The 25,632-nt window shown below is 40.3% G+C and overlaps 2 protein-coding genes across 25 annotated transcripts in view; one reads left to right on the forward strand and one right to left on the reverse strand.

Annotated features, from left to right (window-relative positions):
* The window catches only part of RARS2 (arginyl-tRNA synthetase 2, mitochondrial), a 94,994-nt gene extending 84,739 nt beyond the window's left edge, over positions 1–10,255 (reverse strand). For 7 of the 10 annotated variants that reach the window (XM_035296314.3, XM_054254254.2, XM_035296313.3 and 4 more), the window contains exon 1: positions 10,166–10,255. Coding sequence is in view for 3 of the 10 variants with exons in the window: in XM_054254254.2 (XP_054110229.1) it covers positions 10,166–10,201 (36 nt within the window). In the remaining 7 variants the exon portion in view is untranslated. Of the gene's footprint in view, positions 1–9,237; positions 9,292–10,089 lie in introns of all 10 variants that reach the window. The other 3 variants (XM_078369763.1, XM_078369762.1, XM_078369760.1) reach the window with 2 other exon arrangements.
* Positions 10,256–10,363: 108 nt separating this feature from the next.
* Positions 10,364–25,632, forward strand: part of ORC3 (origin recognition complex subunit 3) — a 65,741-nt gene continuing 50,472 nt past the window's right edge. For 4 of the 15 annotated variants that reach the window (XM_035296306.3, XM_002746798.7, XM_078369749.1 and 1 more), the window contains exons 1-5: positions 10,364–10,436; positions 14,478–14,532; positions 21,250–21,347; positions 22,829–22,973; positions 25,333–25,437. In XM_035296306.3, the coding sequence (XP_035152197.3) occupies positions 10,413–10,436; positions 14,478–14,532; positions 21,250–21,347; positions 22,829–22,973; positions 25,333–25,437 (427 nt within the window). In that variant the 5' untranslated portion in view covers positions 10,364–10,412. Of the gene's footprint in view, positions 10,437–11,415; positions 11,454–14,475; positions 14,533–14,666; positions 14,739–20,087; positions 20,384–21,249; positions 21,348–22,490; positions 22,642–22,828; positions 22,974–25,332; positions 25,438–25,632 lie in introns of those variants that run through there. The other 11 variants (XM_054254250.2, XM_078369750.1, XM_078369756.1 and 8 more) reach the window with 6 other exon arrangements.

Consider the following 25,632-nt stretch of genomic DNA (forward strand, 5'->3'; position numbering starts at 1 on the left):
GACTTGCTGAAGTAAGGCATCCAAATATTCCACGTATATATTGTGCTTTCCAGATGTCTGTGTCTATGCACTCCCACCTCTTGCAGTACCTGACCTTTCCCCAAGCTCTCATCCTATTTACTTGGCACACTTCTAGCCATACACCTTTCAAAACTTGAGACCCAACATCATCTTTCCACAAAACTTTCTCTGACCCTTAGGAGCTTTCTTCTCCAAGTTTCCTTAGCACTTTGCACGTTCTTCTAATACAGTGATTACAGGCTGCAATACAATTACCTGTTTACATTGTTTTCCCAGCATGTCTGCAGCCATTTCAGGGCAGAAACTATTTTCTGTTCACTTTTAGCCTTGGGACTGATGACAGTGCTCAGAAACTGTTGACTCATTAATCAAAGTTTGCTGAATGCATTTGCCATTGCATGTTACAAATTCCTTCATTCCTAAACTATTAGAGCAAAGGGATGCTCATTCACAGAGGTATTAAATACAGGCTGGGTATCCTTGGGACCAGAAGTGTTTCAACTTCTGAATTTTTTCAGATTTTGGAAAATTGTCTTTATACTTACCTGTTGAGCATCCCTAATCTGAAAATCTGTGGGGTTTTTTGAGACAGGGTCTTGCTTTGCTACCCAAGCTGGAGTGCAGCAGCACAATCTCGGCTCACTGCAACTTCTTCTCAGGTTCAAGTGACCCTCCCACCTCAGCCTCTCACATATCTGGGACTACAGGTGCGTGCCACCACACCAAACTAATTTTCTAAATTTTTTATAGAGATGGGGTTTCACCATGTTTACCAGGCTGGTCTCGAACTCCTGGGATCAAGTGATCCAACTGCCTCAGTGTCCCCAAGTGGTGGAATTACAGCATAAGCCACTGTACCCAGCTCCTAATTTGGAAATCTGAAATTCTCCAATGAACATTTCCTTTGAGTCTCATGTCAGCCCTCAAAAAGTTTCAAATTTTGGAGCATTTCAGATTTCCAGATTAGGGATGCTCAAACTGTACTGAACATTTTTTTCTTTGCTCTTTTTTCTACATGTCCCATGTTGAAAATATTCTTATTTATCCTCAAGTTTCAGATCATTCCCCAATGGCTCCATATTCAGAGAAATGGATATAAACCTACATAATTTACACTGCTGTATAAATCCATTAGATTTTGTTCAATGATTGGATTGTGCTTCTTGCTTTCACAAACTAAACAGCATAGTATATAGGAAAGATCTAATTTTAAAGTTAGATTTCTGTTCATAAACCAACTCTACAATTTATTGATGATGTGGCTTTGGGTAGGTTATTTAATTTCTCTGGATCTCAACTTACTCAATTATATAATAAGGTTAATACTTCTATATCATAGGGTTAGCCATGAGCTTAAATGTGAAAGTGTAGTAATTAGCACAAATATACACTTAATATATTAGTTCTTGTTTCTCCAACTTGCTTCTTTTTTTTTGAGACAGGGTGTTACTTTGTTTTCCAGGCTGGAGTGCAGGGATGCAATCAAAGCTTGCTAGTTTCAGCCACCTGGGCCAAACAATCCTCCCACCTCAGAATCCCAAATAGCTGGGACCACAGGAATGTTCCACTACACCTAGCTAAGTTTTGTTTTGTTTTTTTGTAAAGATTAGGGTCTCCCCACGTTGCCCAGGCTGGTCCTGAACATCTCAGCTCAAGGGATCTCCTGCCTCGGCCTCCCAAAGTCATGGGATTAAAAGCGTGAGCCACCGTGCTTTGCCCAATTTACATTCTTTACAAAGAACACAGCCTTTGCAAAACTTAACACAATTTGTTTCTCATCTTGGCACTATCTTGACCTAAGGGCGAAGAATGGAAACCAGAAGATGGCGCAGTGAAAACAACTCAGGATTGAAGCTCTCGGTGAATGCGCGAAGGGTGAGTCAGGGCCACATTTCCAGACGGATCTTTGTTGCCCACAGAACGGGGAAATTCCCAGGTATAAAAGAGACGCGGGATGCCAGGCAGAGGTTTTGGCTGGTGCAGCTGGCAGCTGGTGCAGCCGGGGGCCGGCACTGTAGCGCAGCGGCACTCTACAGCGCTCCGTACAAAGCACACTGGTCCAGGTGCCCTGTTGAACCGGCAATCTGAGACTTGAGAGGGCAGATTGGCATATCTATCTGACTGAACGGGACTTGGACAGTGAGCCAGGCCAGGAGATTCCAGGAAAATGGCGTTTGGGGTAGTGCAGTGGGACAAACAAAACGGTGACTCCAGATGCTCCGGGTGGACACTTTCACGGCGGGCACAGCTGAACCCAGGACAATGCAGCTCGGTGGGGGAGGGGCGTCCGCCATTACCGAGGCAATTTGCCCCTACTGAGAAACACACCCATTGCTGACGCAGCCTGCTGTTGCCGAGGCAACCAGCCACAACAGAGAGACTCCGCCACAGGGCGTAGCCCGTGGCAGCAGGGCGGAGACCGCAGCAGCAGGGCAAACCTCACACCAGCAGGGCGGAGCCTCGGCAGGCAAATACTGACTAGACTGCCTCCTAGCTGGGCAGGACAGTGCAACGGACACTCACAAAGAAAGCCCCAACCCCCCGAGACAGAGCATCAGAGAAAAAAAGGGTTTTTTTTTATGAGTTCTGCTGCAGCAGAATTAAACATAGCAGCCTAACAGCCCTGAATGAACAACAGAGCTCACAGCTCAGCACTTGAGCTCCTATAAAGTACAGACTGTCTCCTCAAACAGCCCCCTGACCCCTCTATATCCAAAAGACCAACATTTGGCAGGCATCATTCTGGGACAAAGATAGCAGAAAAAGAAACTGGTAGCATCCCTCACTGTTCCGCAGCTGCTATAGGTGCACCCCAGACAAGCAGGGCCTGGAGTGGACCTCAGCAGTCGTACAGTGGAGGGGCTAGACTGGTAGAAGGAAAACCAAGTAACAGAAATACTTCATCATCAACAATCTGGGCGTCCACTCAGAGACCCAATCGAAAAGTCAGCAACTACTCAGACGACAGGTGGATAAATCCACAAAGATGGGAAAAAACCAGTGTAAAAAGGAGGAAAACACCCAAAACCAGAACACCTCGCCTCCTACAAAGGACCAAAACTCCTCACCAGCAAGGAAACAAACCTGGACAAAGAATGACTGTGATGAAATGACGGAATTAGACTTCAGAAGGTGTATAATGAGAAACTTTTGTGAGCTAAAAGGAACATGGTTTAAACCAATGCAAAGAAACTAAGAACCTTGAAAAAAGATTCAAGGAAATGAGAACAAGAATGGATAACTTAGAGAGGAATATGAATGAATTAAAGGAGCAGAAACACACAATATGAGAACTTGGCGAAGCATGCACAAGTTTCAAAAGCCGAATTGACCAAGCAGAAGAAGGAATATCAGAAGTCGAAGATCAACTCAATGAAATAAAACAAGAAGCCAAGATCAGCGAAAAAAGCGCAAAAAGGAATGAACAAAGTCTTCAAGAAATGTGGGACTATGTGAAGAGATCTAACCTACGTTTGATAGGTGTACCAGAAGGGGACGAAGAGAATGAATCCAAGCTGGAAAATATTCTTGAGGACATTATCCAGAAAAATTTCCCCCACCTAGCAAGACAGGCCAACACTCAAATGCAGGAAATACAGAGAACACCACAAAGATATTCCGCAAGAAGAACAACCCCAAGGCACATAATGGTCAGATTCAACAAGGTTGAAATAAAGGAGAAAATACTAAGGGCAGCCAGAGAGAAAGGTCGGGTCACCCACAAAGGGAAGCCCATCAGACTCACAGCAGATCTCTCGGCAAAAATACTACAAGCCAGAAGAGAGTGGGGGCCAATATTCAACATCCTGAAAGAAAAGAACTTTCAACCCAGAATTTCATATCCAGCCAAACTGAGCTTCAGAAGTGAAGGAAAAATAAAATCCTCTGCGAACCAGCAAGTACTCAGAGATTTTGTCACCACCAGGCCTGCTCTACAAGAGCTCCTGAAAGAGGCACTACACATAGAAAGGAACACCCGGTACTAGCCATTCCAAAATCACACTAAATGCTAAAGAGCATCAACATAATGAAGAATCTACAACAACTAACAGGCAAAACAGCCACTTAGCATCAAAATGGCAGTATCAAATTCACACATAACAATATTAACCCTAAATGTAAATGGACTAAATGCACCAATCAAAACACACAGACTGGCAAATTGGATAAAAATCCAAAACCCATCAGTGTGCTGTATCCAGGAAACCCAACTCACATGCAAGGATACACAAAGGCTCAAAATAAAGGGATGAAGATTTACCAAGCACATGGAGAGCAACAAAAAGCAGAAGTTGCAATTCTCATCTCTGATAAAATAGACTTTAAAGCAACAAAGATCAAAAGAGACAAAGAAGACCATTACATAATGGTAAAAGGATCGATACAACAAGAAGAGCTAACAATCCTAAACATATATGGACCCAATACAGGAGCAGCCAGATACATAAGGCAAGTTCTTAATGACTTACAAAGAGACTTAGACTCCCACACAATAATAGTGGGAGACTTTAACAGTCCACTCTCAATAATAGACAGATCAACCAGACAGAAATCAACAAGGATATCCAGAGCTTGAACTCAGACCTGGAACAAGCAAACCTGATAGACATTTACAGAACTCTCCACCCCAAATCCACAGAATATACATTCTTCTCAGCACCACATCACACCTACTCTAAAACTGACCACATAATTGGAAGTAAAGCACTCCTCAGCAAATGCAAAACAACTGATATCATAACAAACAGTCTCTCAGACTATAGTGCAATCAAGTTAGAACTCAGAATTCAGAAACCAACCCAGAACCGCACAGCTTCATGGAAACTGAACAACTGGCTCTTGAATGTTGACTGGATAAACAACGAAATGAAGGCAGAAATAAAGAAGTTCTTTGAAACCAATGAGAACAAAGACACAACATGCCAGAAGCTCTGGGACACATTTAAAGCAGTCTCTAGAGGAAAATATATAGCAATAAGTGCCCATATAGGAGAATGGAGAGATCCAAAATTGACACCTTATAGTCAAAATTGAAAGAGCTAGAGGAGCAAGATCAAAAAAACTCAAAACCCAGCAGAAGACAAGAAATAACTAAGATCAGAGCTGAACTGAAGGAGATAGACACGAAAAACACTTCAAAAAATCAATAAACCCAAGAGCTGGTTTTTTGAAAAGAGCAACAAAATAATAGACCACTAGCCAGATTGATTAAAAATAAAAGAGAGAACAACCAAATAGATGCAATAAAAAATGATAAAGGGGAAATCACCACAGATTCCACAGAAATTCAAACCATCATCAGAGAATATTACAAACAACTCTATGCACATAAACTAGTAAACCTGGAAGAAATGGATAAATTCCTGGACTCCTGTGTCCTCCCAAGCCTAAACCAAGAAGAAGCTGAAACTATGAATAGACCAATAACAAGGTCAGAAGTCGAGGCAGCAATTAAGAGCCTACCACACAAAAAAAGCCCAGGTCCAGATGGGTTCACAGCCGAATTCTACCAGACACACAAAGAGGAGCTGGTACCATTCCTTCTGAAACTATTCCAAATAATCCAAAAAGAGGGAATCCTTCCCAAATCATTTTATGAGACCAATATCATCCTAATACCAAAACCCGGCAGAGACCCAACAAGAAAAGAAAACTTCAGGCCAATATCCATGATGAATATAGAGGCAAAAATATTGGCAAGCTGACTGCAACAGCAAATCAAAAAACTTACCCATCATGATCAAGTAGGATTCATCCCGGGGATGCAAGGCTGGATCAACATACGCAAGTCTATAAACATAATTCACCACATAAACAGAACCAAAAACAAAAACCACGTTATCTCAAATGACGCAGAGAAGGCATTCGACAAAATTCAACAGCCCTTTATGCTAAAAACCCTCAATAAACTCGGTATCGATAGAACATATCTCAAAGTAATAAAAGCTATTTACGACAAACCAACAGCCAATATCATAGTGAATGGGCAAAAACTGGAAGCATTCCCTTTGAAATCCGGCACTAGACAAGGATGCCCTCTGTCACCACTCCTATTCAATATAGAGCTGGAAGTTCTAGCCAGACCAATCAGGCAAGAAAAAGAAATAAAGGGTATTCAAATAGGAAAGGTGAAGCCAAATTGTCTCTATTTGCAGACGACATGATAGTATACCTAGAAGACCCCATCGCCTCAGCCCAAAAACTCCTGAAACTGATAAGCAACTTCAGCAAAGCCTCAGGATATAAAATCAATGTGCAAAAATCACAAGCATTCCTCTACACCAATAACAGACTTAAAGAAAGCCAAATCAAGAATGAACTGCCATTCACAATTGCTACAAAAAGAATAAAATACCTAGGAATACAACTCACAAGGAACGTAAGGGACCTCTTCAAGGAAAACTACAAACCACTGCTCAACGCAGTAAGAGAGGACACAAACAGATGGAGAAACATTCCATGTTCCTGGTTAGGAAGAATTAATATCGTGAAAATGGCTATACTGCCCAAAGTAATTTACAGAATCAACGCTATCCCAATCAAGCTACCATCGACTTTCTTCACAGAACTGGAAAAAACCACCATGAACTTCATATGGAACCAAAAGAGAGCCCGCATAGCCAAGTCAATTCTAAGCAAAAAGAATACAGCGGGGGGCATCACACTACCGGATTTCAAGCTATACTACAAGGCTACAGTAATCAAAACAGCATGGAACTGGTACCAAAACAGAGATATAGACCAATGGAACAGAACAGAGGCATCAGAGGCAACACAACATATCTACAACCATACAATCTTTGATAAACCTGACAAAAACAAGCAACAGGGAAAGGATTCCCTGTTTAATAAATGGTGTTGGGAAAACTGGCTAGCCATGTGCAGAAAGCAGAAACTGGACCCCTTCCTGACACCTTACACTAAAATTAACTCCAGATGGATTAAAGACTTAAACATAAGACCTGGCACCATAAAAACCCTAGAAGGAAATCCAGGCAAAACCATCCAGGACATAGGAGTAGGCAAGGACTTCATGAACAAAACACCAAAAGCATTGGCAACAAAAGCCAAAATAGACAAATGGGACCTAATGAAACTCCACAGCTTCTGCACAGCAAAAAAAACAGTCACTAGAGTGAATTGGCAACCAATAGAATGGGAAAAAATTTTTACAGTTTACCCATCTTACAAAGGGCTGATATCCAAAATTTACGAAGAACTCAAACAGATTTACAGGAAAAAAACAAACAAGCCCATTCAAAAATGGGCAAAGGATATGAACAGACACTTTACAAAAGAAGACATATATGAGGCCAACAATCATATGAAAAAATGCTCATCATCACTGGTCATTAGAGAGATGCAAATCAAAACCACATTGAGATACCATCTCACGCCGGTTAGAATGGCGATCATTAAAAAATCTGGAGACAACAGATGCTGGAGAGGATGTGGAGAAAAAGGAACACTTTTACACTGTTGGTGGGAGTGTAAATTAGTTCAACCATTGTTGAAGACAGTGTGCCGATTCCTCAAGGCCTTAGAAATAGAAATTTCATTTGGCCCAGCAATCCCATTACTGGGTATATATCCAAAGGACTGTAAATCGTTCTACTATAAGGACACATGCACACGAATGTTCATTGCAGCACTGTTTACAATAGCAAAGACCTGGAATCAACCCAAATGCCCATCGATGATAGACTTGATTGGGAAAATGTGGCACATATACACCATGGAATATTATGCAGCAATCAGAAATGACGTGTTCGTGTTGTTTGTAGGGACATGGACGAATCTGGAGAACATCATTCTCAGCAAACTGACACAAGAACAGAAAATGAAATACCACATATTCTCACTCATAGGCGGGTGATGAAAAATGAGAACACATGGACACAGGGAGGGGAGTACTAAACACTGGGGTCTATTGGGGGGAAAAGGGGAGGGCCAGCGGGGGGGGGGGTGGAGCTGGGGAGGGATAGCCTGGGGAGAAATGCCAAATGTGGGTGAAGGGGAGAAAGGAAGCAAAACACACTGCCATGTGTGTACCTATGCAACTGTCTTCCATGTTCTGCACATGTACCCCAAAACCTAAAATGCAATAAAAAATTAAAAAAAAAGAAAAAAAAAGAATGGAAACCATCTACCCTTAGACACAGCTTAGACAGTAAGGTCCAAAACTACCTGCCCTGATACGGTTTACTGTCTACATAACCATTAATTTATTATTTCTTTGTCTTCATTAGCATAATTTTACTGTTCTAGAAGACTTCTGCCCAAATAACTTACTTGTTCATTATAAGAACTTCCTGAGAAATCTATTAGCTTTTCATGTTTTTTACTTTTATGTTGACAGGGTCTCAGTTCTGTCACCCCTGCTGGAGTGCAGTGGCATGATCACAGCTCACTGTAGCCTCAAACTTGTGGGTCCATCTAAGTGATCCTCCGGCCTCAGTCTTTCAAGCAGGTAGGACTACAGAGGTATATCAGCATGCCTGACTACTTCTTTTTTTTTTTTTTTTTGAGACGGAGTTTTGCTCTTGTTGTCCAGTCTGGAGTACAATGGCGCCATCTCGGCTCACTGCAACCTCCGCCTCCTGGGTTCAAGCAATTCTCCTGCCTCAGCCTCCCGAGTAGCTGGGATTACAGGCATGTGCCACCTTGCTCAGCTAATTTTGTATTTTTAGTAGAGATGGGCTTTCTCTATGTTGGTCAGGCTGGTCTTGAACTCCTGACCTCAGGTGATCTACCCACCTCCACCTCCAAGTGCTGGGATTACCAGCATGAGCCACCATGCCTGGCTTTACCTGGCTACTTAAAAAAAAAAAATTGGTTGAGATGGGGTCTCCCTGAATTGCCCAGGCTAGTCTTGAACTCCTGGGCTCAAGCCATCCTCCCACCTCGGCATCCCAAAGTGATGAGATTATAGACATGAGCCACATGCCAGGCCTGTGAGTTCTTCCTTATGCCTTAAGGCTCCTTGCACTCTTTGCTTTGCTGCTTTGCTTTTCCTATCAATCTTAAAACTGCTGTATCTGATCAGTGTCCAATCCTAATCAAACCATCTTCCTCCAACCCCCTCCTACCCTCTGCCACTGAAAGACCTTAAGCCATACCCATCAGTGAAATCTGACCTTGATTTCCCAGTTTAATACACTACCAAAGGTCTAAGTGGTGTTCTTATCCCAGTAAGCAATAATTCAGCTGTCTTACCAAAATGCCATGTTGGTGATATTTGGGTAATTATCACTGGACAGGGCAGTACATCTGTAAGCATAAAGACAAGGCAGAGGGATTTCTCCACAAATGTCTAGAAATACTGTAAAACAGCTAAGGTAAATTATACATCAAGGAAATTATGTCCGCTAATACGTCTATTAATCAGAAGGAAATGGGTTAGTCAAGACCACAATAGAAAGTTTCCTTGCAAGGGTATCCAATGAGTCTTAAAAATTCTTTTTGATGAATTCCACATTTATATTGCAATTCGCCCAGCGCGGTGGCTCACGCCTGTAATCACGGCTCTTAGGGAGGCAGAGATGGAAGGACAGGTTGAACCCATGAGTTTGAGACTTGCCTGGGCAATATGGCAAGTCCCCGTTCTCCACAAAGAGTGAACAAAACAAACCAAGTATATTGCAATTTTGTAAGCTCTTCCTCACTACAGAGCTATTCAAATATGACCCTGAACCAAGAAAAACTGAGTCTCAGATATCTCATATATCTTTGCGAGTTACCAAAAATAATTCTAGGTAGGCCAAGTGACTGCAAGAGAAATAAGCAGCTTTAAAATGAGGTCCTTCTGAAGAACAAGCCAGACCAACATCAGCTTCACTAAATGTAAAGAACCCTAACTTATATGGGGTCTAACGTCTTTCCAGCCAGGTAAAGCACACAAAGCTGTGATCGGAAGGATGAAGGAAGAAGCACCAGGTACCGTTCAAAGTTTACTTTTCACGGAGACAAACTGATCCCAGCCGACCCTCCACAGGACTTCAGGAGCCCCAACAGCTCCAGAGAAAGGGGAGGAGGTGGCAGAAACTAATACGATTCCATGGCACCCACCCTTCAGCTGAGGACTGTCCCGCAGCAGTGAAAGGCCTTTGGGGTCCCTTTCCCCTGCGCGTTAGGGGATCCATACCTGGCAAGCTATAACCCGGCGAAAGCCGCACGCCATGTCTACCTCAAGAAAGAACGCAGTAGTCCGCCAGTCCCAGCCTCGCCCCGCCTCATTATACGCCCCGCCTCTGCGCGCCGGAAACCCGCCCCAGAGGGTAATGCTAGCCAATCAAGAAGCCGCGTGCCTCGCCACTAACCTCTGCCCTGCAGCCGCGAGGGCGCGCGGGAAATCCCGAGTACATCTGGAATCCGCAGAGCCAGTTGAGACCATGGCCACCTCGTCGGTGTCTAAGGTATGTAGTGGCCGGCGCTCACTGTGGCTCTTTCGCCATCTCATTACCCTTTGAAAAAGGAATGAGGCGGAGGTTACTTAGATGGGCCTCCGACCCCTGGCTGGAGGGAAAGGAGGGAGCGGCGTACTGAGCTGAGGCGTCCTTGCTCCTGTTCAGATGAGGCCAACTTTGCTTGGGGAGGGAGGACGCGGATCTGCCTTGTGGTGCGGCTAGCAGGATTTTTAAGCTCTGGTTGGTGGAGGTCGAATGTCCCGATGATGTGCCCCAGTCTCTCTTTTTTCCCTCTCACAAATACTGTGCGCCAAGCACTCTGTTAGGTATCGAAATGCAGCGGTAAACAAAACACTCAGTTTCTGCAGTCTAGAAAGTCAGTAAACGATAAACTGACGATCACAGATTGTGTTAGCAAGGAAAAGAGTTCTAGGCAGGTAACAGAAGAGAAGGAAGAACCTAATATAGGTTGTCGGTGGTTAGCGGAGGCTTTTTGTAGAATGTGTCGCTTTAGGTGAGACCTGAAAAATGAGTAGAAGTTAGGCTAAGGATTAGGGCGAGGAGGGCAGAGCGAACAACTTGTTCTTCCTCCCAGAAGATAGAAATAAAATGGCATATTAGGAGAATTTAAAAATCATAATCAGAGAGTAGACGAAGAGTGGGAGCATTATGAAAAATGAGAATGAAAAAGTAATGGGGATGCGGGTGTGTGTGGCGGAGGTATCTTATGGAACTCCTCATCTTGGCTGCCTAGATGGCAAGAAATTGCAAGACATAGTGTGGTTGGTAAGAAGATAAGCCCTAGAGCTGTATTGTTCAGTACGTTGGCCAGTAACCACATGTGGCTATTTAAATTTTAGTTAAAGTAAGATTAAGTAAAAATTCAGTTCCTCCGTTGTACTAGCCATATTTCAAGTACTCAATCACCACATGTGGCTGTGGCTACCATATTAGATAGTGCAGATATATGACATTTCTATCATTACAGAAAGTTCTGTTGGACGACGCTGCTCTGGACCACAAAAAGTAAGACCTTCAGTTCTAACCCGCATCTGCATTACTTTTTCATTATCATTTTTCATAATGCTCCCACTCTTCGTCTACTCTCTGATTATAATTTTTAAATTCCTCTAATATGCCATTTTATTTCTATCTTCTGGGTAGAAGAACATGTTCACTCTGCCCTCCTCGCCCTAATCCTTTGCCTAACTTCTACTCATTTTTCAGGTCTCAGCCAAAGAGCCACTTTCTCCAAAAAGCCTCTGCTGACCCCCCGCAGCGGGAAGCCCCTGAAGTTAAGCTGTCTGATAAACCTGAAAAATGCAGATAAAGAAGCTACATTCTCCCTATGTTAAAACATTGGGTTAATGAAGCAGGCTATATCATGGATCTCATTTTTTATTTTGATTAAAATGGTTTATGAGAAACAGTGCTTTTCAAGACTACATCTCAGGGAGGAAGTATGAGCCCTAGGGTTTAAGATTATGCTAGTAGAGATTTAAAGGTAGTAGTGTTTTTATTAGACTTGGTACTGGTTTGGTTTTGTTCCGGTTCTAATGTTCCGTAGCTTTTGAATGGTCGATCCCCTAATCATGTTTGTTGCATAACCACCTCTTATTTCTATGTATCTTGCAGAAAGTTAGATTTTTCAGGAAAGCATTTTTGGTATTATAACAGAAATGTTTGTATTGGGATGAGACCTTACATGAATAAGCAGCTTTAAGAACTATTTCATAAATTTATGGAACTGCAAGCTTTTCTTCTTTCTTTTTTTAGTTTTTAATTTTTTGAGACAGAGTCTCGCTCTGTCACCAGGCTGGAGTACAGTAGTGCAGTCTCGGCTCACTGTAACCCCTGCCTCCCAGGTTCAAGTGATTCTCCTGCCTCAGCCTCCTGAATAGCTGGGACTACAGGCACGCATGCCCAGCTAATTTTTGTACTTTTTTTTTTTTTAAAGTAGAGACAGAGTTTCATTATATTGGCCAGGATAGTCTCTATCTCTTGACCTTGTGATCTGCCCACCTCAGCCTCCCAAAGTGCTGGGATTACAGGCCTAAGGTACCCTGCCCAACCTTTTTTTTTTTTTAAATAATTGAGATGGACTCTCGCTCTGTGGCCCAGACTGGAGTGCAGTGGCACAATCTCAGCTTACTGCAACCCCTGCCTCCCGGGTTCAAGCGATTCTCCTGCCTCAGCCTCCTGAGTGACTGGGATTACAGGCACGTGCCACCACGCCTGGCTAATTTTTGGACTGTTAGTAGAGACGGGGTTTCACCATGTTGGCTAGGAAGGTCATGAACTCCTGACCTCAAGTGATCTGCCTGCCTCAGCCTCCCAAAGTGCTGGGATTACAGGCGTGAGCCACCATGCCTGGCCCTTAAACCTATTAAACATGTTAATGTCTCTTTCCTCATGAGATTTTCTGGCTGTTTGCTTTCCTCTATCTCAAACACCATCACTTGACCAGCAGTTCCAAATGGTTAACCATGTTACTACCACTGCTGTATATTAAGATCTTGTCTGGTCACTCCTCATTCCTTGCTCCTTTTTCCTTTAGTGAATTGCAGGTGGATTCTGAAAGGAGGCAATGACAGGTTTGTCGTGGTACCAAATGATTTCTCTAACTATGTATGTGATTTCATACACTTTTGCTAGTTGCAGATATAAGAATATAAAGCACAGGACCAGGCACAGTGGCTCGCGTCTGTAATCCCAACACTTTGGAAGGCTGAGGTGGGTGGATCATCTGAGGTCAGGAGATTGAGACCAGCCTGGCCAACATGATGAAACCCCATCTCTACTAAAATGCAAAATTAGCAGAGCATGTTGGTGGGTGCCTGTAATCCTACATACTCGGAAGACTGAGGCAGGAGAATCATCTGAACCCGGGAGGTGGAGGTTGCAATGAGCCAAGATTGCACCTTTGCACTCCAGCCTGGGCAACAGAGCGAGACTCTGTCTCAAAAAAAAAAAAAAGGAATATAAGGCATGGTTCTTAATTTGGAACATGTAATCCAAATGAACACTTTATATTTGCATAGCTGTCTTTAGCACTATCATTTGACAACTTTTCCTAGGTGTGGTTCTTTCATTCTGTCTTATATTTTTCATAGCGACAGAAATCTTTAAGAAGCTATCCATCATGCATGACTTTAGAATTGGTAAAATAGAGTAGGACTGGTAACTTGTGGGCTATCTATCACTAGTCAAATAATAGGAAACTAAACATAGCTGGGAAATCACCAGGACAATTATTTGGCAAGCATTTATTCATTTCATATACTGATTGCCTAATATATATGTTAGCACTATTCCAAACATTGGGGAAACCATTATAAATAAAACACATTTTGTCCCTGAAGGTACCCACAATCTTCTCAGAGAGACAGACGCATAAACAACTATGATATGCAATGAAAGTGACTTAAAACAATGCAAAATAGAGATGTTCAAGTACAGTGAGATCTCAGGGAAAGGAGCATTTCTGGTTAGAGAATTGGGGAAGGTTTCCCAAAGGAGATGAATGTTGAGTCAAGCTTTAATGGATAAACAAATAGGCATTTATCAGATGAAGAAAAGTATGTAGAGTGAAACAGCTGCAATTATCTATTTCCTACTAAGGTTATAGATACTTCAAGTTTAAATAATTTTGGGGTTGAGAGAGCCTCACTGTTTTCAACCTTCTTGATCTTCATTTTTAAATGTGTAGTATTAATTCCTTTAAGTTTGTAAAAATGGAACCTTTCTGGACTTAAATTTAATCAGCTTTTATTTTCTTTGTCTGCTTTTTAAATCAGGAGCCAAAGAGCAAAATCAAATCAAAGATGGGCCTCTCATGGGAAGGAGGGGAGAGAATATAGTCTCCCTTGTTGTTTTAGAATTATCCTTCTACAGGTCAGAGAGAAGTGATGTGTTCTGAAAGAAATGTGTTCTCTCCCCTACCATCTTTTTTTAAAAAAAGTGCTTGCCTATAAAATATTTGTCTAATCAGATTTATCTGTTCTTTGGCTACTTTGACTTTATGCTTTTTGTCTTTCTTTCTTTTTATAGGGCTGCTTTGTTTTTAAGCCAAACTCCAAAAAGAGAAAGATCTCTGTGCCAATAGGTAAGATGTCTAAATATTAAATTTTTTATTCCCTACCTTCTTAAACTATTAAGAGCTAACCCGAATTGAATTTAGTAATTCTCTTGTCTGAGCTTGGCTTACTTGCCGCGTTGATGTAGCACTTATTTCCCAAGGCATTGGTCAGAGATATAAGAGGACACCCCAGGGCTCTAATTGAAAAGGGAATCCAAATACACCTTCCAAAGGTAAGCTGGAAAATAAATTTCCTTTAAAGGCTATGCTGCCATTCTTTAAAAGAGGTGGTCTGTTTGATTACTTCTCTGCCATTGTATTTTATTTCCAACTTTAGAAATGAAAGTGAGTTTCTACTAGAGAAGCATTTTGATCCTTTATTAAGTAATCAAAACAATAAATACTGACTGGCAACCCAGATGCCTAACGATTGGGAAAATGTTGTGTAGAAAACAAAATGCTAGGCCAGGTGCAGTGGCTCCACCTGTAATCCTAGCACTTTGGGAGGTCAAGGCAGATCACTGGAGGTTAGGAGTTCGAAACCAGCCTGGCCAATATGACGAAACCCTGTCTCTACTAAAAATATAAAAATTAGCCAGGCGTGGTGGAGGGTGCCTGTAATCCCAGCTACTTGGGAGGCTGAGTCAGGGGAATTACTTGAACCCAGGAGGTGGAGGTTGCAGCAGTGAGCCAAGGTTGTGCCACTGCACTCCAGCCCGGGCAAAAGAGGGAAACTTCATCTCAAAAAAAAGAAAAAAAAAAGAAAGAAAAGAAGATGATAATTGGTAGCATAGGCAAACCTAAGAAAGAAAATGACTATAAATCTGTATATATTTTCTAATGAAAATTATATCAACATTATTTTTGTGTTAACATATAGTATTCATGGGGAGACTTGAATATGCTTACAAATTTTGATGTGATATTCCATTTTATGAATAAATTTGGCAAAGAAAATTAAAGCAATCATCTGTATGGAACATATAGGAACTTAGGGCTTAGTGACTACATGTGTATTAAGTAGAATATGATCTCTTCTAACTTAGGGATAAATGCTGTGCACATCAATACATGTTAAGAAAAAATACCCAAGGTCTTGGATCTCTTACAGTAATTCTACCTGCTAGAGCACAGGGTTATAGAATAACCTGTGGACTACAAGTAAAGGAATTTGGAGTGTGATCCTGAGCCTGACTAGTTCTATGACTTTGGCCCTGTTGTTTATTTAACCTTTCCCTAGGTCTCTTCATCTGTAAAATGAGAAACTGTACTGGCTTATCACTGAGATTTCTCCCTATTCTCATTCCATATCTCTAAAAGCTAATATGTAGAGCTTTCTAAGACTATATAATATAAATACCATGTGAAGAAACTTGTGTTATTATGGATTGTTACCCCCTTGGCCTTGTAGTTTGTGTTCCAAAACTCCTATCTCTTGCTAGCCTGAGGGAAGGGAAAAGATGAGAATGAGTAGCAGAAGACTCTACTCTCACAACGGCTGCATATTTTCAAGTGGCCCAGATTTGCTCTCTGTTAATCTTCACTTCCTTTCCACCACTGTGCACCCTCCATCCTCTCTCGTAAGCACAGGGGTCCCACACAGTTCTCAATCACTCTTTATTCCAACTAAAACAAATTTGTTAAATTATTGGGTTTTAATCACTCATAGACACATATGATATTAAGGAAGTGAATTTTTATCACTCAGACACATACACACTCACACACTCATATACCCATGCGAGTTAGAGAGGAAAGACATTTCTTAGATTTTGTTTATCTGTTTATTTTAGAGACAGGGTCTCAGTCTTATTACCCACACTTCAGTTCAGTGGTACAATCACAGTTCACTGCAGCCTTCAAAACCCCTGGGCTTAAATGATTCTCCAACCTCAGCCTACCAAGTACCTGGGACTGCAGGCATACACCATCATGCCTGGCTAATTATTTTTAAAATTTTTGTAAAGATGGGGGTCTCACTTTGTTGCCCAGGTTGGTCTTAAACTCCTGGATTCAAGTGATCCTCCTGCCTCAGCCCTCAGAGTGCTGGGATTATAGGTGTGAGCCATCATGACCAGCCTAATTTGTTTGTTTGGTTTTTGGTTTTGGGGGTTTTTTTAAGGCAGAGTCTAGCTCTCTGATCTTGGTGCGATCTCAGCTCACTGCAACCCTGTCTCCCAGGTTCAAGTAATTCTTCTGCCTGAGTGTCCTGAGTAGCTGGGACTACAGGCATGCGCCACCACGCCTGGCTAATTTTTGTATTTTTTATAGAGACAGCGTTTCACTATGTTGGCCAGGCTGGTCTCAAACTCCTGACCTCATGATCCGTCCACCTTGGCCTCCCAAATTGCTGGGATTACAGGTGTGAGCCACTGTGCCCAGCTGTTTTTCTTTTCTTTTTTTTTTTTTTTAAGGCAAAAACAACACAGGTTGTCTTAAGGTCCCAGTGGTTTCTTGGGATGAAGTAGGGGGAACTGACTGCAAAAAGGCAAGAGGGAACTTTCTGGAGTAATGGAAATGTTCTCTGTTGAGAGGGTAGTTATGTAAGTATATACTTGGGTCAAACTGTTAAAATGGTTGTGTTGAATTATTTGTAAATTATACCTCAATAAAATTAATAAAGATGCTGTCTTCACTTTTTTTGTATATATCCTGATATCTGTTTAGTGATCAAATTAAGAAGACTTGACTTCTTCAATCAAATCCAGTATTACTGTCAGAAAGTACTTATTCCACCGGTTCTCAATCATAGCTGCACATTAGAATTATTTGGGGAACTAAAGTCTTAATATTGATACAATTGTAGATGCACCTATAGTTGCATCCTTCCACCAGTTATCCCCAGTGGTAGTATCTTACATAACTATAGTACAATGTTACAACTAAGAAACTGATATTAATGCAATCTACTGACCTTATTCAATTCCAACTTGTGGATCTTTTAAAAAACACAGGTTGAAAGTTCCTTATCCCAAAATCTTGGGACCAGAAGTGTCTTAGATGTTGGAATTTTTTCAGATTTTGAAATATATGCACATATGTAATGAGATAATCTTGGGAATGAGACCCAAGTCTCAAAATAAAATTTATTCATGTTTCATATATACCTTAAACATATAGCCTGAAGCTGATTTTACCTCATATTTTAAATAATTTTATGCGTGAAACAAAGTTTTGGCTGTGTTTTTAACCCGACCTGTCACTTGAGGTCAGATACAGAATTTTCCACTTGAGGCATCATGTTGGTGCTCAAAAAGTTTCAGATTTTGCAGGATTTCAGATTTTTGGATTACAGCTGCTTAACCTGTACCAATGCCCAGACCCTAACCCAGATCAATTGAATCAGAATCTCAAGAATGGGGCCTAAGTGCTAGAATTTTTCAAAAGCTCCTCACGGGGTTATTGAGTATTTACATTCAATATTCAGTACTGTGAAAATTCATTCCAGTGGAAAAATTGTGATATGGAATTAAGCATACCCATGTACTAGTTTTGAATTGAAAAAAGAAAAAATGAACTGTGCTATTGTTTGAATAAGGAAATAAATGGATAACTTGAATATATAGAATAGGATTTTTTTTAAAGTGATGACACACATACATATATTTAAAAAGGGTTGGGATCTCGCTGTGTTGCCCAGGCTGGTTTTGAACTCCTGAGCTTAAGTGATCCTCCTACTTTTGCCTCCCAATGTGCTGGGATTACAAGCATGAGCCACCATGCCTGGCCACAAATTTCTTTAATGTTGCAGGTTGTTCAACTTAATAGAAGTAGGTTGGTGAAAATTCAAGACTTGTTCCCCCATTATCATTAGGGACACATAGTGTACAGTGACATCTAATATCATCAGCAATGTAATTATAACTAATACAGTTATTAATATTTCTTGAGTGTTTACCATGTGCCAGCTGTTTTGTTTTATTTTTTGAGACAAGACCTCACTCTGTCACCCAGGCTGGAGTGCAGTGGTACATTCATAGTCCACTGCAACCTGGAGCTCCTAGGCTCAAGGGATCCTCCTGCCTTAGCCTCAGCTGGGACTACAGGCTCATGTCACCTTACCTGCTAATTTTTTTTTTAAAGGCAAAATCTCACTTTGTTGCCCAGACTTGTCTCAAATCCTGAGCTCAAGCAGTCCACCTGCCTTGGCCTCCCAAAGTGCTAGGATTACAGGCCCAGACTATTTTAATCATTTTATAGGTGTTAATTTGTTTAATCACCTGAGCAGTCCATGAGGAATGGATTCTTGTCACCATTGAAATATATGAGGATACTTAGACATAGAAGTTTCTCAGTGTTATTATGTTAGTAAATGATAGAGCTGGGATTTGAACCCAACCTGTCTGATTTCAGAGCTCATGATTTAACCATAACTTAATACTGCTTCTCATTATATGAGGTCAAGTTTCTACTTAGAACTTTTTGTATTGAATTTAAGGTATAACTTATTAGGACTGGTTTATACTTTTTATTACTAGTAAACCTTATGTATATAATTATATAATTTGAACTTTGCTTTAGAATTTTATTTGGCTTTTTCCCCCTTTTTTCATTATGTGGCTCTAAGACCAACAGATAGTGTTATAATATGAAAATCTTTGAGGCATTGACCCTGATTGTAAGGCAGATGGAGCAGGATTGAGGGAAACATATCCAGACTTGAGCACTTGCCTTCACTGGCTTCAGTTGTTGAAACAGATTGCCTGAAGAAGTAGGAATGCTCTACATTTTGCCCACCATCTGTCCCAACTTAAGACACTTAGGCACATAATTAAGACTGGAAACTCTCCCCCTCCTCAGTATTCTGTGGATGACTGCATATCCAGTAAAACAACTGGGTAGGAACTGGAGAGAGACTGGCATCGGCACTGGCACTGTAGGCGATGTTCACGCTGAAGTATAGCACCGTGAATGGGAGCCGAGGCAGGTGGAAACCTGGCAACAGTGAGAGCTTATATTCTTCAGTGTAGTTTTTAAATTTACCTACCTGATCTGTAAAAGACTGAGAGAAGTCATGGTAACAGGTTAAAATATCCTACTGCTGTGTTTCCCAATTTCTAAGAGGGTTTTCCTATGTATTTTGATGCAGCATTATTCTGCACATAAAAATCATGTCTTGATTCACCACTTTCACATAATACTATGACTTTACCTGTTAATGTAAAGTGACAATTTTTATTCTTTTTAAAGCTACCTTGTTATTCTGCTTTGTCTCTCTTTTTTTTTTCTTTTTTTTTTTTTTTTTTGAGATGGAGTCTCGCTCTGTCGCCCAGGCTGGAGTGCAGTGGCACAATCTCAACTCAGTTGCAACCTCAGCCTCCCAAGTATCTGGGACTTCAGCCATGTGCCACCACACCTGGCTAATTTTTACATTTTTAGTAGAGACAGGGTTTCACCGTGTTGGCCAGGTTGAACTACTGACTTCAGGATCCTCCCACCTCGGCCTCCCAAAGTGCTGGGATTACAGGCATGTGCCACCATGCCCAGCTTGCTTTGTCTTAGAATAATAATAGTGTCATGCCTGGCCTGCTTTGTCTCCTAATAATAGTGACTTATGACTGGGTGCAGTGGCTCATCCCTGTAATCCCAGCACTTTGGGAGGCCAGGGTGGGTGGATCACTTGAGGTCGGGAGTTCAAGATCAGCCTGGCCAACATGGTGAAAACCCATTTCTGTTAAAAGTACAAAAATTAGCCGGACATGGTAGCAGGCACCTGTAATTCCAGCTACTCTGGAGGGCTGAGGCAGGAGAATCACTTCGACCTGGGAGGTGGAGGTTGCAGTGAGCCAAGATCAATAATGTGTCTCTTTGCTTTCTTTTTTGTTGGCATTTTAATTTTATAACTTTGTCTGCCACTTTACCATATGATGACCTCAAGGTACTCTAAGGCTTTTGATAAAATTAAAAAATCAATAGTTGCTAAAAACTCTGAGTTAACTGTGATTAGGAGAGAAGTTCCTTAACATGAAAGTGAATTTCTATTCCAAATTATCAGTTAACATTAAAACTTGATGGTAGAATACTAGCAGCAGAAATTTAATATCATGAACCCTCCAGTTGTTACAGTAAAATACTTAACAGTAAACAACAAGAAATATGAGGGCAAGTAGAAAACTATAAGGAATCTAAAATATTTGATTAAAAGAAGAGACCTGTGATACTGGGGTTGGGATTTTTTAACATATTAAAGATGTTATTATTTTTCCCCAAATCAATCTGTAAATCTGATTTTATCTAGTCAAATGCCAATACAATTAGTTTTGAGAAGTGATAGGATTACTATAAAATTAATTTGAAGAAATGGCTTAAATATTTTTGAAAAAGAATAACAATGTTTGGGGGCAGTGGGAAGAAGACCAGGCCAGGCATGGTGGCTCACGCCTATAATCCAGCACTTTGGGAGGCCAAGGCGGGCAGATCACTTGAGGTCAGAAGTTTGAGACCAGCCTGGCCAAGTTGGTGAAACCCCATCTCTACTAAAAATATAAAATTAGCCAGGCGTGGGGGCAGGCGCTTGTAATCCCGGCTACTCGGGAGTCTGAGGCAGGAGAATCACTTGACCTTGGGTGGTGGAGATTGCAGTGAGCCAACAATCATGCCTCTGCACTCCAGCCTGGGTGACAGAGTGAGACTCCATTTCAAAAAAAAAAAATTCAACTCTGTCACTTACTGTGTGACTTTGCACACAAGGTTTGTAACTTACACTATGTGAAAAAAGAAACTGACATTTCTTTCTGTTTTTAGAGGATTATTTTAACAAAGGGAAAAGTGAGTCTGAGGACAGTAAGCTTCGATTCGAAACTTATCAGTTGTTATGGCAGCAGATGAAATCTGAAAATGAGGTGAATGCTTTTTTTAATAACTTTTCTGTAACATTTTAAGTCTCATTTTTGTTGCTTCTCATCTTCCTTTCCACCAGTTTACAGGAGAATTGATGAAATATAGGAAGTATTTGGTCAAGCATAACCTGTGTATCCTTAAAAAAACAACCATAATCCAGCCTAGGTAACTTGGTGAAACTCTGTTTCTACAAAAACTACAAAAATTAACCAGGCATGGTGGTGTCCACCTGTAATTCCAGCTACTTAGGAGGCTGAGTTGGGAGGATCACTTGAACCTGGGTGGTGGAGGTTGCAGTGAGCCAAGATAGTACCACTGCACTCCAGCCTGGGTGACAGAGAGAGACCCTGTCTCAAAAACAAAAATGAAAAAACACTCATATTTCTTGTGAGTGGAACAGATGTTTATGATAGCTGTTAAGGCAAGGAGCTTTCAAATGGTGACACTCAAATTATCCATTCAGGTACACAACTATGAAATCAAGCAATGTTTCTAAACTCCTTTACTTTCTCATCTTTATATTTCAGCTCTGAAAAATTTCTTCACTGTAGCAAATTAGTAGTTCTAGGGGCAACATTTTAGGCTGACAACTGATTTTCTTTGGCCAACACAGTGTTGTGGTTTTTGTTTTTAATTGCCTTTGGGAGGGTTATATACTTTCCAGTTTATTACTGCCACCTACCTGTCCTTAGTGATTTACACCTAGTGGTTTTGCTCATTCATGTATTCCCTGTGATCCCTTCAAGGTATTTGAGTTTGTGGTTTCCCGTTTAGGCCCTCTTCATTTCTTAATCTAGATTGTCATAAAATCCTCCTAACTGGCATTCCTGACACCACTGGCCAAATTAGAAAACACCCTCTTCAAGGCAAATGCAGCCCAATTCCAGGCAACCCCTGTAGCCCTGCTGCCAGCTTAACCCTTCTTAACCTTGATCGAATCATGTCTTTACTTCACATCCCTTCAGTGGTGCTCCCCATAGGATAAAATCCAAACCCTTTAATGTCATATCATAAATATGTGAGACATTAAAACATATATATTTATATATAAAACATATATGTACGTGTGTGTGTGTGTGTGTGTATACACACACACACACACACACACACCCCTTTAAAAAATGTTTTTTTGCTCTGTCACCCAGGCTGGAGTGCAGTGGCATGATCATAGCTTACTGCAGCCTTGACCTCCCACACTCTCATCTTCCTGAGTAGCTGGGACCACAGACATGTACCACCACACCCAGCTAATTTGTTTTTTTATCCGTAAAGATGAGGTCTCGCTATGTTAATCAGGTATGAGAGGGAATTTTTAATGGGGGAATCCAAAGCACTAATTTCTAGAGATTTAAGGAAAAATTTTTTAATTAGGTTCATCTTTTGATCATTTTACATTATTGAATTCATGACAATTTTCTTTCTAAAACCAGGAAAGATATCTGACTCTTAATTCTAATAATAATTTTTTATGTGTTCTTTGTAGCGACTACAAGAGGATTTAAATAAAAACTTGTTTGACAATCTAATTGAATTTCTGAAAAACTCTCATTCTGGATTCCAGAAGAATTCAAGAGACTTGGGCTGTGAAATAAAACTTAGAGAAATTCCAACTGCTGCTCTTGTTCTTGGTATATATGCATATGTTTGTTCATGCATGCATCTCTGTGTATTGTGTTTAAAAGAAATTTTTTTTATTGTTGAGAATAGTGGAGAAAGACCTGTTTTGATGAACCTGTTTTGTCACTTTTATTTATACAGTTAAGCCAACTATATTTTACATATTTTCAAAAACAAATAAAAATTGTTTATATCTTTACAGATGATCATATGTTTGTAAATTAAAAGGAATTTATCTAGCTAATGTCCTCCCGAACTTTTGGTCAGAAGGGAAAATATATTTGTTTTACTCTTTGTACATATATTACAAGAGTATATAAGATTTGGTAATAAAGAAACTACCACTGTTAGTAGATTTAGTTTTCATACTTCTTTTAGTCATATCTTCAATGGAATTACTCTATGACCTTAATTTTATTTTCCTGTCCATAGTTTTCCAGTCTTAGATTGTTTCATTATATTTATATTAATACGTACAAGTCAGTGTTTGGATGAATTGCTTTCAAATTGCAGGTTGTAAATGTCTTAGGTACTTAAATATCCATCATTAATAGCTCATCTTTACTAAACATTTGGATTCCAGGACAATGGAAAAAATATCTTTGGAAAATTAGCAAATTTCCTTCATTCCCTTTGAAAGCAAAGTTGAATTTGTTTGAGTTCCAAACATGCTCTTAATTTCACTTTCAATTAATTCAAGATTTGTTACACTAGTTAGCTCTGAGATAAGAAATTAATTCTCAACTTCAATGTACCCACAAATAACCTCCAGGGATCTTATTAAAATGTAGATTTTGGCTAATGGGTCTGGGGTGAGGCCTGAAATTTTGCATTTCTAAAAGGGTACCAGCTGATGCCCATATTGCATCACACTAATAAGACTCAAGATTTTTATGATGTTGTGGACCAGCTTTATAATGCAGTACCTAAAAACTCTTCCATTTGATGAAAAACTGAGGCCCGGTGATGACCCACTTGTACCAAGCTAATGGAAAGAATGTTTTAAAATCATGATCTGAGAACATTTTTCTAGTTAAACACATTATTGATGATCTTGTTTGCGATAGACAAGTTCATTGTTTTATAATATAAATATAATGAATATCTTAATAAATAGCTTATAGCTAGTCAGTGAAAGACAAGATAAACCAGCATTTTACTGAACTTCTAAATTTGTTCAGGAATGCATTAAAATCATAGATCATAATGCATGCTAGGAATAGTTTTGATATTCTGCATTTTCAATATCCATTTAAAAAATAGTCTTCTAATATTTTTATTCTTAGGCTTTACTGAAAAAAAAAAAAGGCTTATTATTGCTGGTGTGGATGATTCTGAAATTTTTCTTCTTTTTCCCAAGCAATGAAAGTTTTGCAGTTGCAACTCTTAAGCAGTTTGAAAGTGGCTGTTGCTGCTATCTGCGTAAGCACCAAATGACTTTCTAGAAATCACTGGTGGTTATGTTAAGGAAGATACCAGTTAACAGAATTTTTTTCCAAAGTAGTAGGAAACTTTTAACTCAAAAATTTGGTAACTGTATGCAGTATGCAGTACCTTGAAACTCTGATTTACGGAAATGAAAACCAGGGATTCCATATATACCAAAAGAACCAATAGTTTTACTTTTTAAAAATTTTTATAGAGACGGTCTCACCATGTTTGCCAGGCCGGCCTTGAACTCCTGCTTCAAGTGATCCACCCAAAGTACTGGGATTATGGGTGTGAGCTACTGCACCTGGCCAGTTTTCATTTCCTTAAAGAGCTTGTTATGAATTTTATAAAGCAATGAAATTACTTTTAAGATGTTTTCAAGGGTCAGCTGGGCATGGTGGCTCACACCTGTAATCCCAGCATACTGGGAGGCTGAGGTGGGCGGATCACTTGAGGTCAGGAGTTTGAGACCAGCCTGACCAACATGGTGAAACCCTGTCTACTAAAAATATAAAAATTAGCCATACCTGTAATTACAGTTGCTCAGGAGACTGAGGCAGGAGAATCACTGAACTTGGGAGGTGAAGGATGCTGTGAGCTGAGATTGAGTTGCTGCTCTCCAGCCTGGACAACAGAGCAAGACTCCATCTCAAAAAAAAAAAAAAAAAAAAAAAAAAGATGTTTTCAACTACACATCCCTGTAATTTGTTTGAAAGAAAAACTGTGCTAAATATTTTTCCTGAGAAATATAGTGTATGCCTTTGAATAGCTATTGTTAAAGGATATCTCCTCATTTATGTGGTATATTTTCTTCGTTTCTGTTATTAATCATTTTTTAAAAATGTTTTTACTTGTTAGTTCGCTTGATAAATAGGTTTTGTCATTGTTAAATTATTATTAGTAAAAATGGTGATGTAATATTGATGTATTATCCCACAGGTGTGAATGTCACAGATCATGATTTAACATTCAGAAGTCTAATAGAGGCCCTTCAGAATAATGTCACACCATATGTAGTCTCATTGCAAGCTAAAGATTGTCCAGGTAAAATATAAATGCCATAGTAACCTTGGTGAGATGTTACAGATTCTTTCATCCTTTTCTGTCTTTTTCAGGCTTTCTTTATCCCTTTTTATTTGTGGAAAGAACACTGCTGGTTTGGGCAGGGTTAGGTTTAGGGGCTCTTAGAGTGATTATGACTGTTATAGAACTCTGCCTCTGCTGTCTTTATTCTTGACC

This window comes from Callithrix jacchus, chromosome 4, assembly GCF_049354715.1.
Source record: "Callithrix jacchus isolate 240 chromosome 4, calJac240_pri, whole genome shotgun sequence".
Taxonomy (NCBI): domain Eukaryota; kingdom Metazoa; phylum Chordata; class Mammalia; order Primates; family Cebidae; genus Callithrix; species Callithrix jacchus.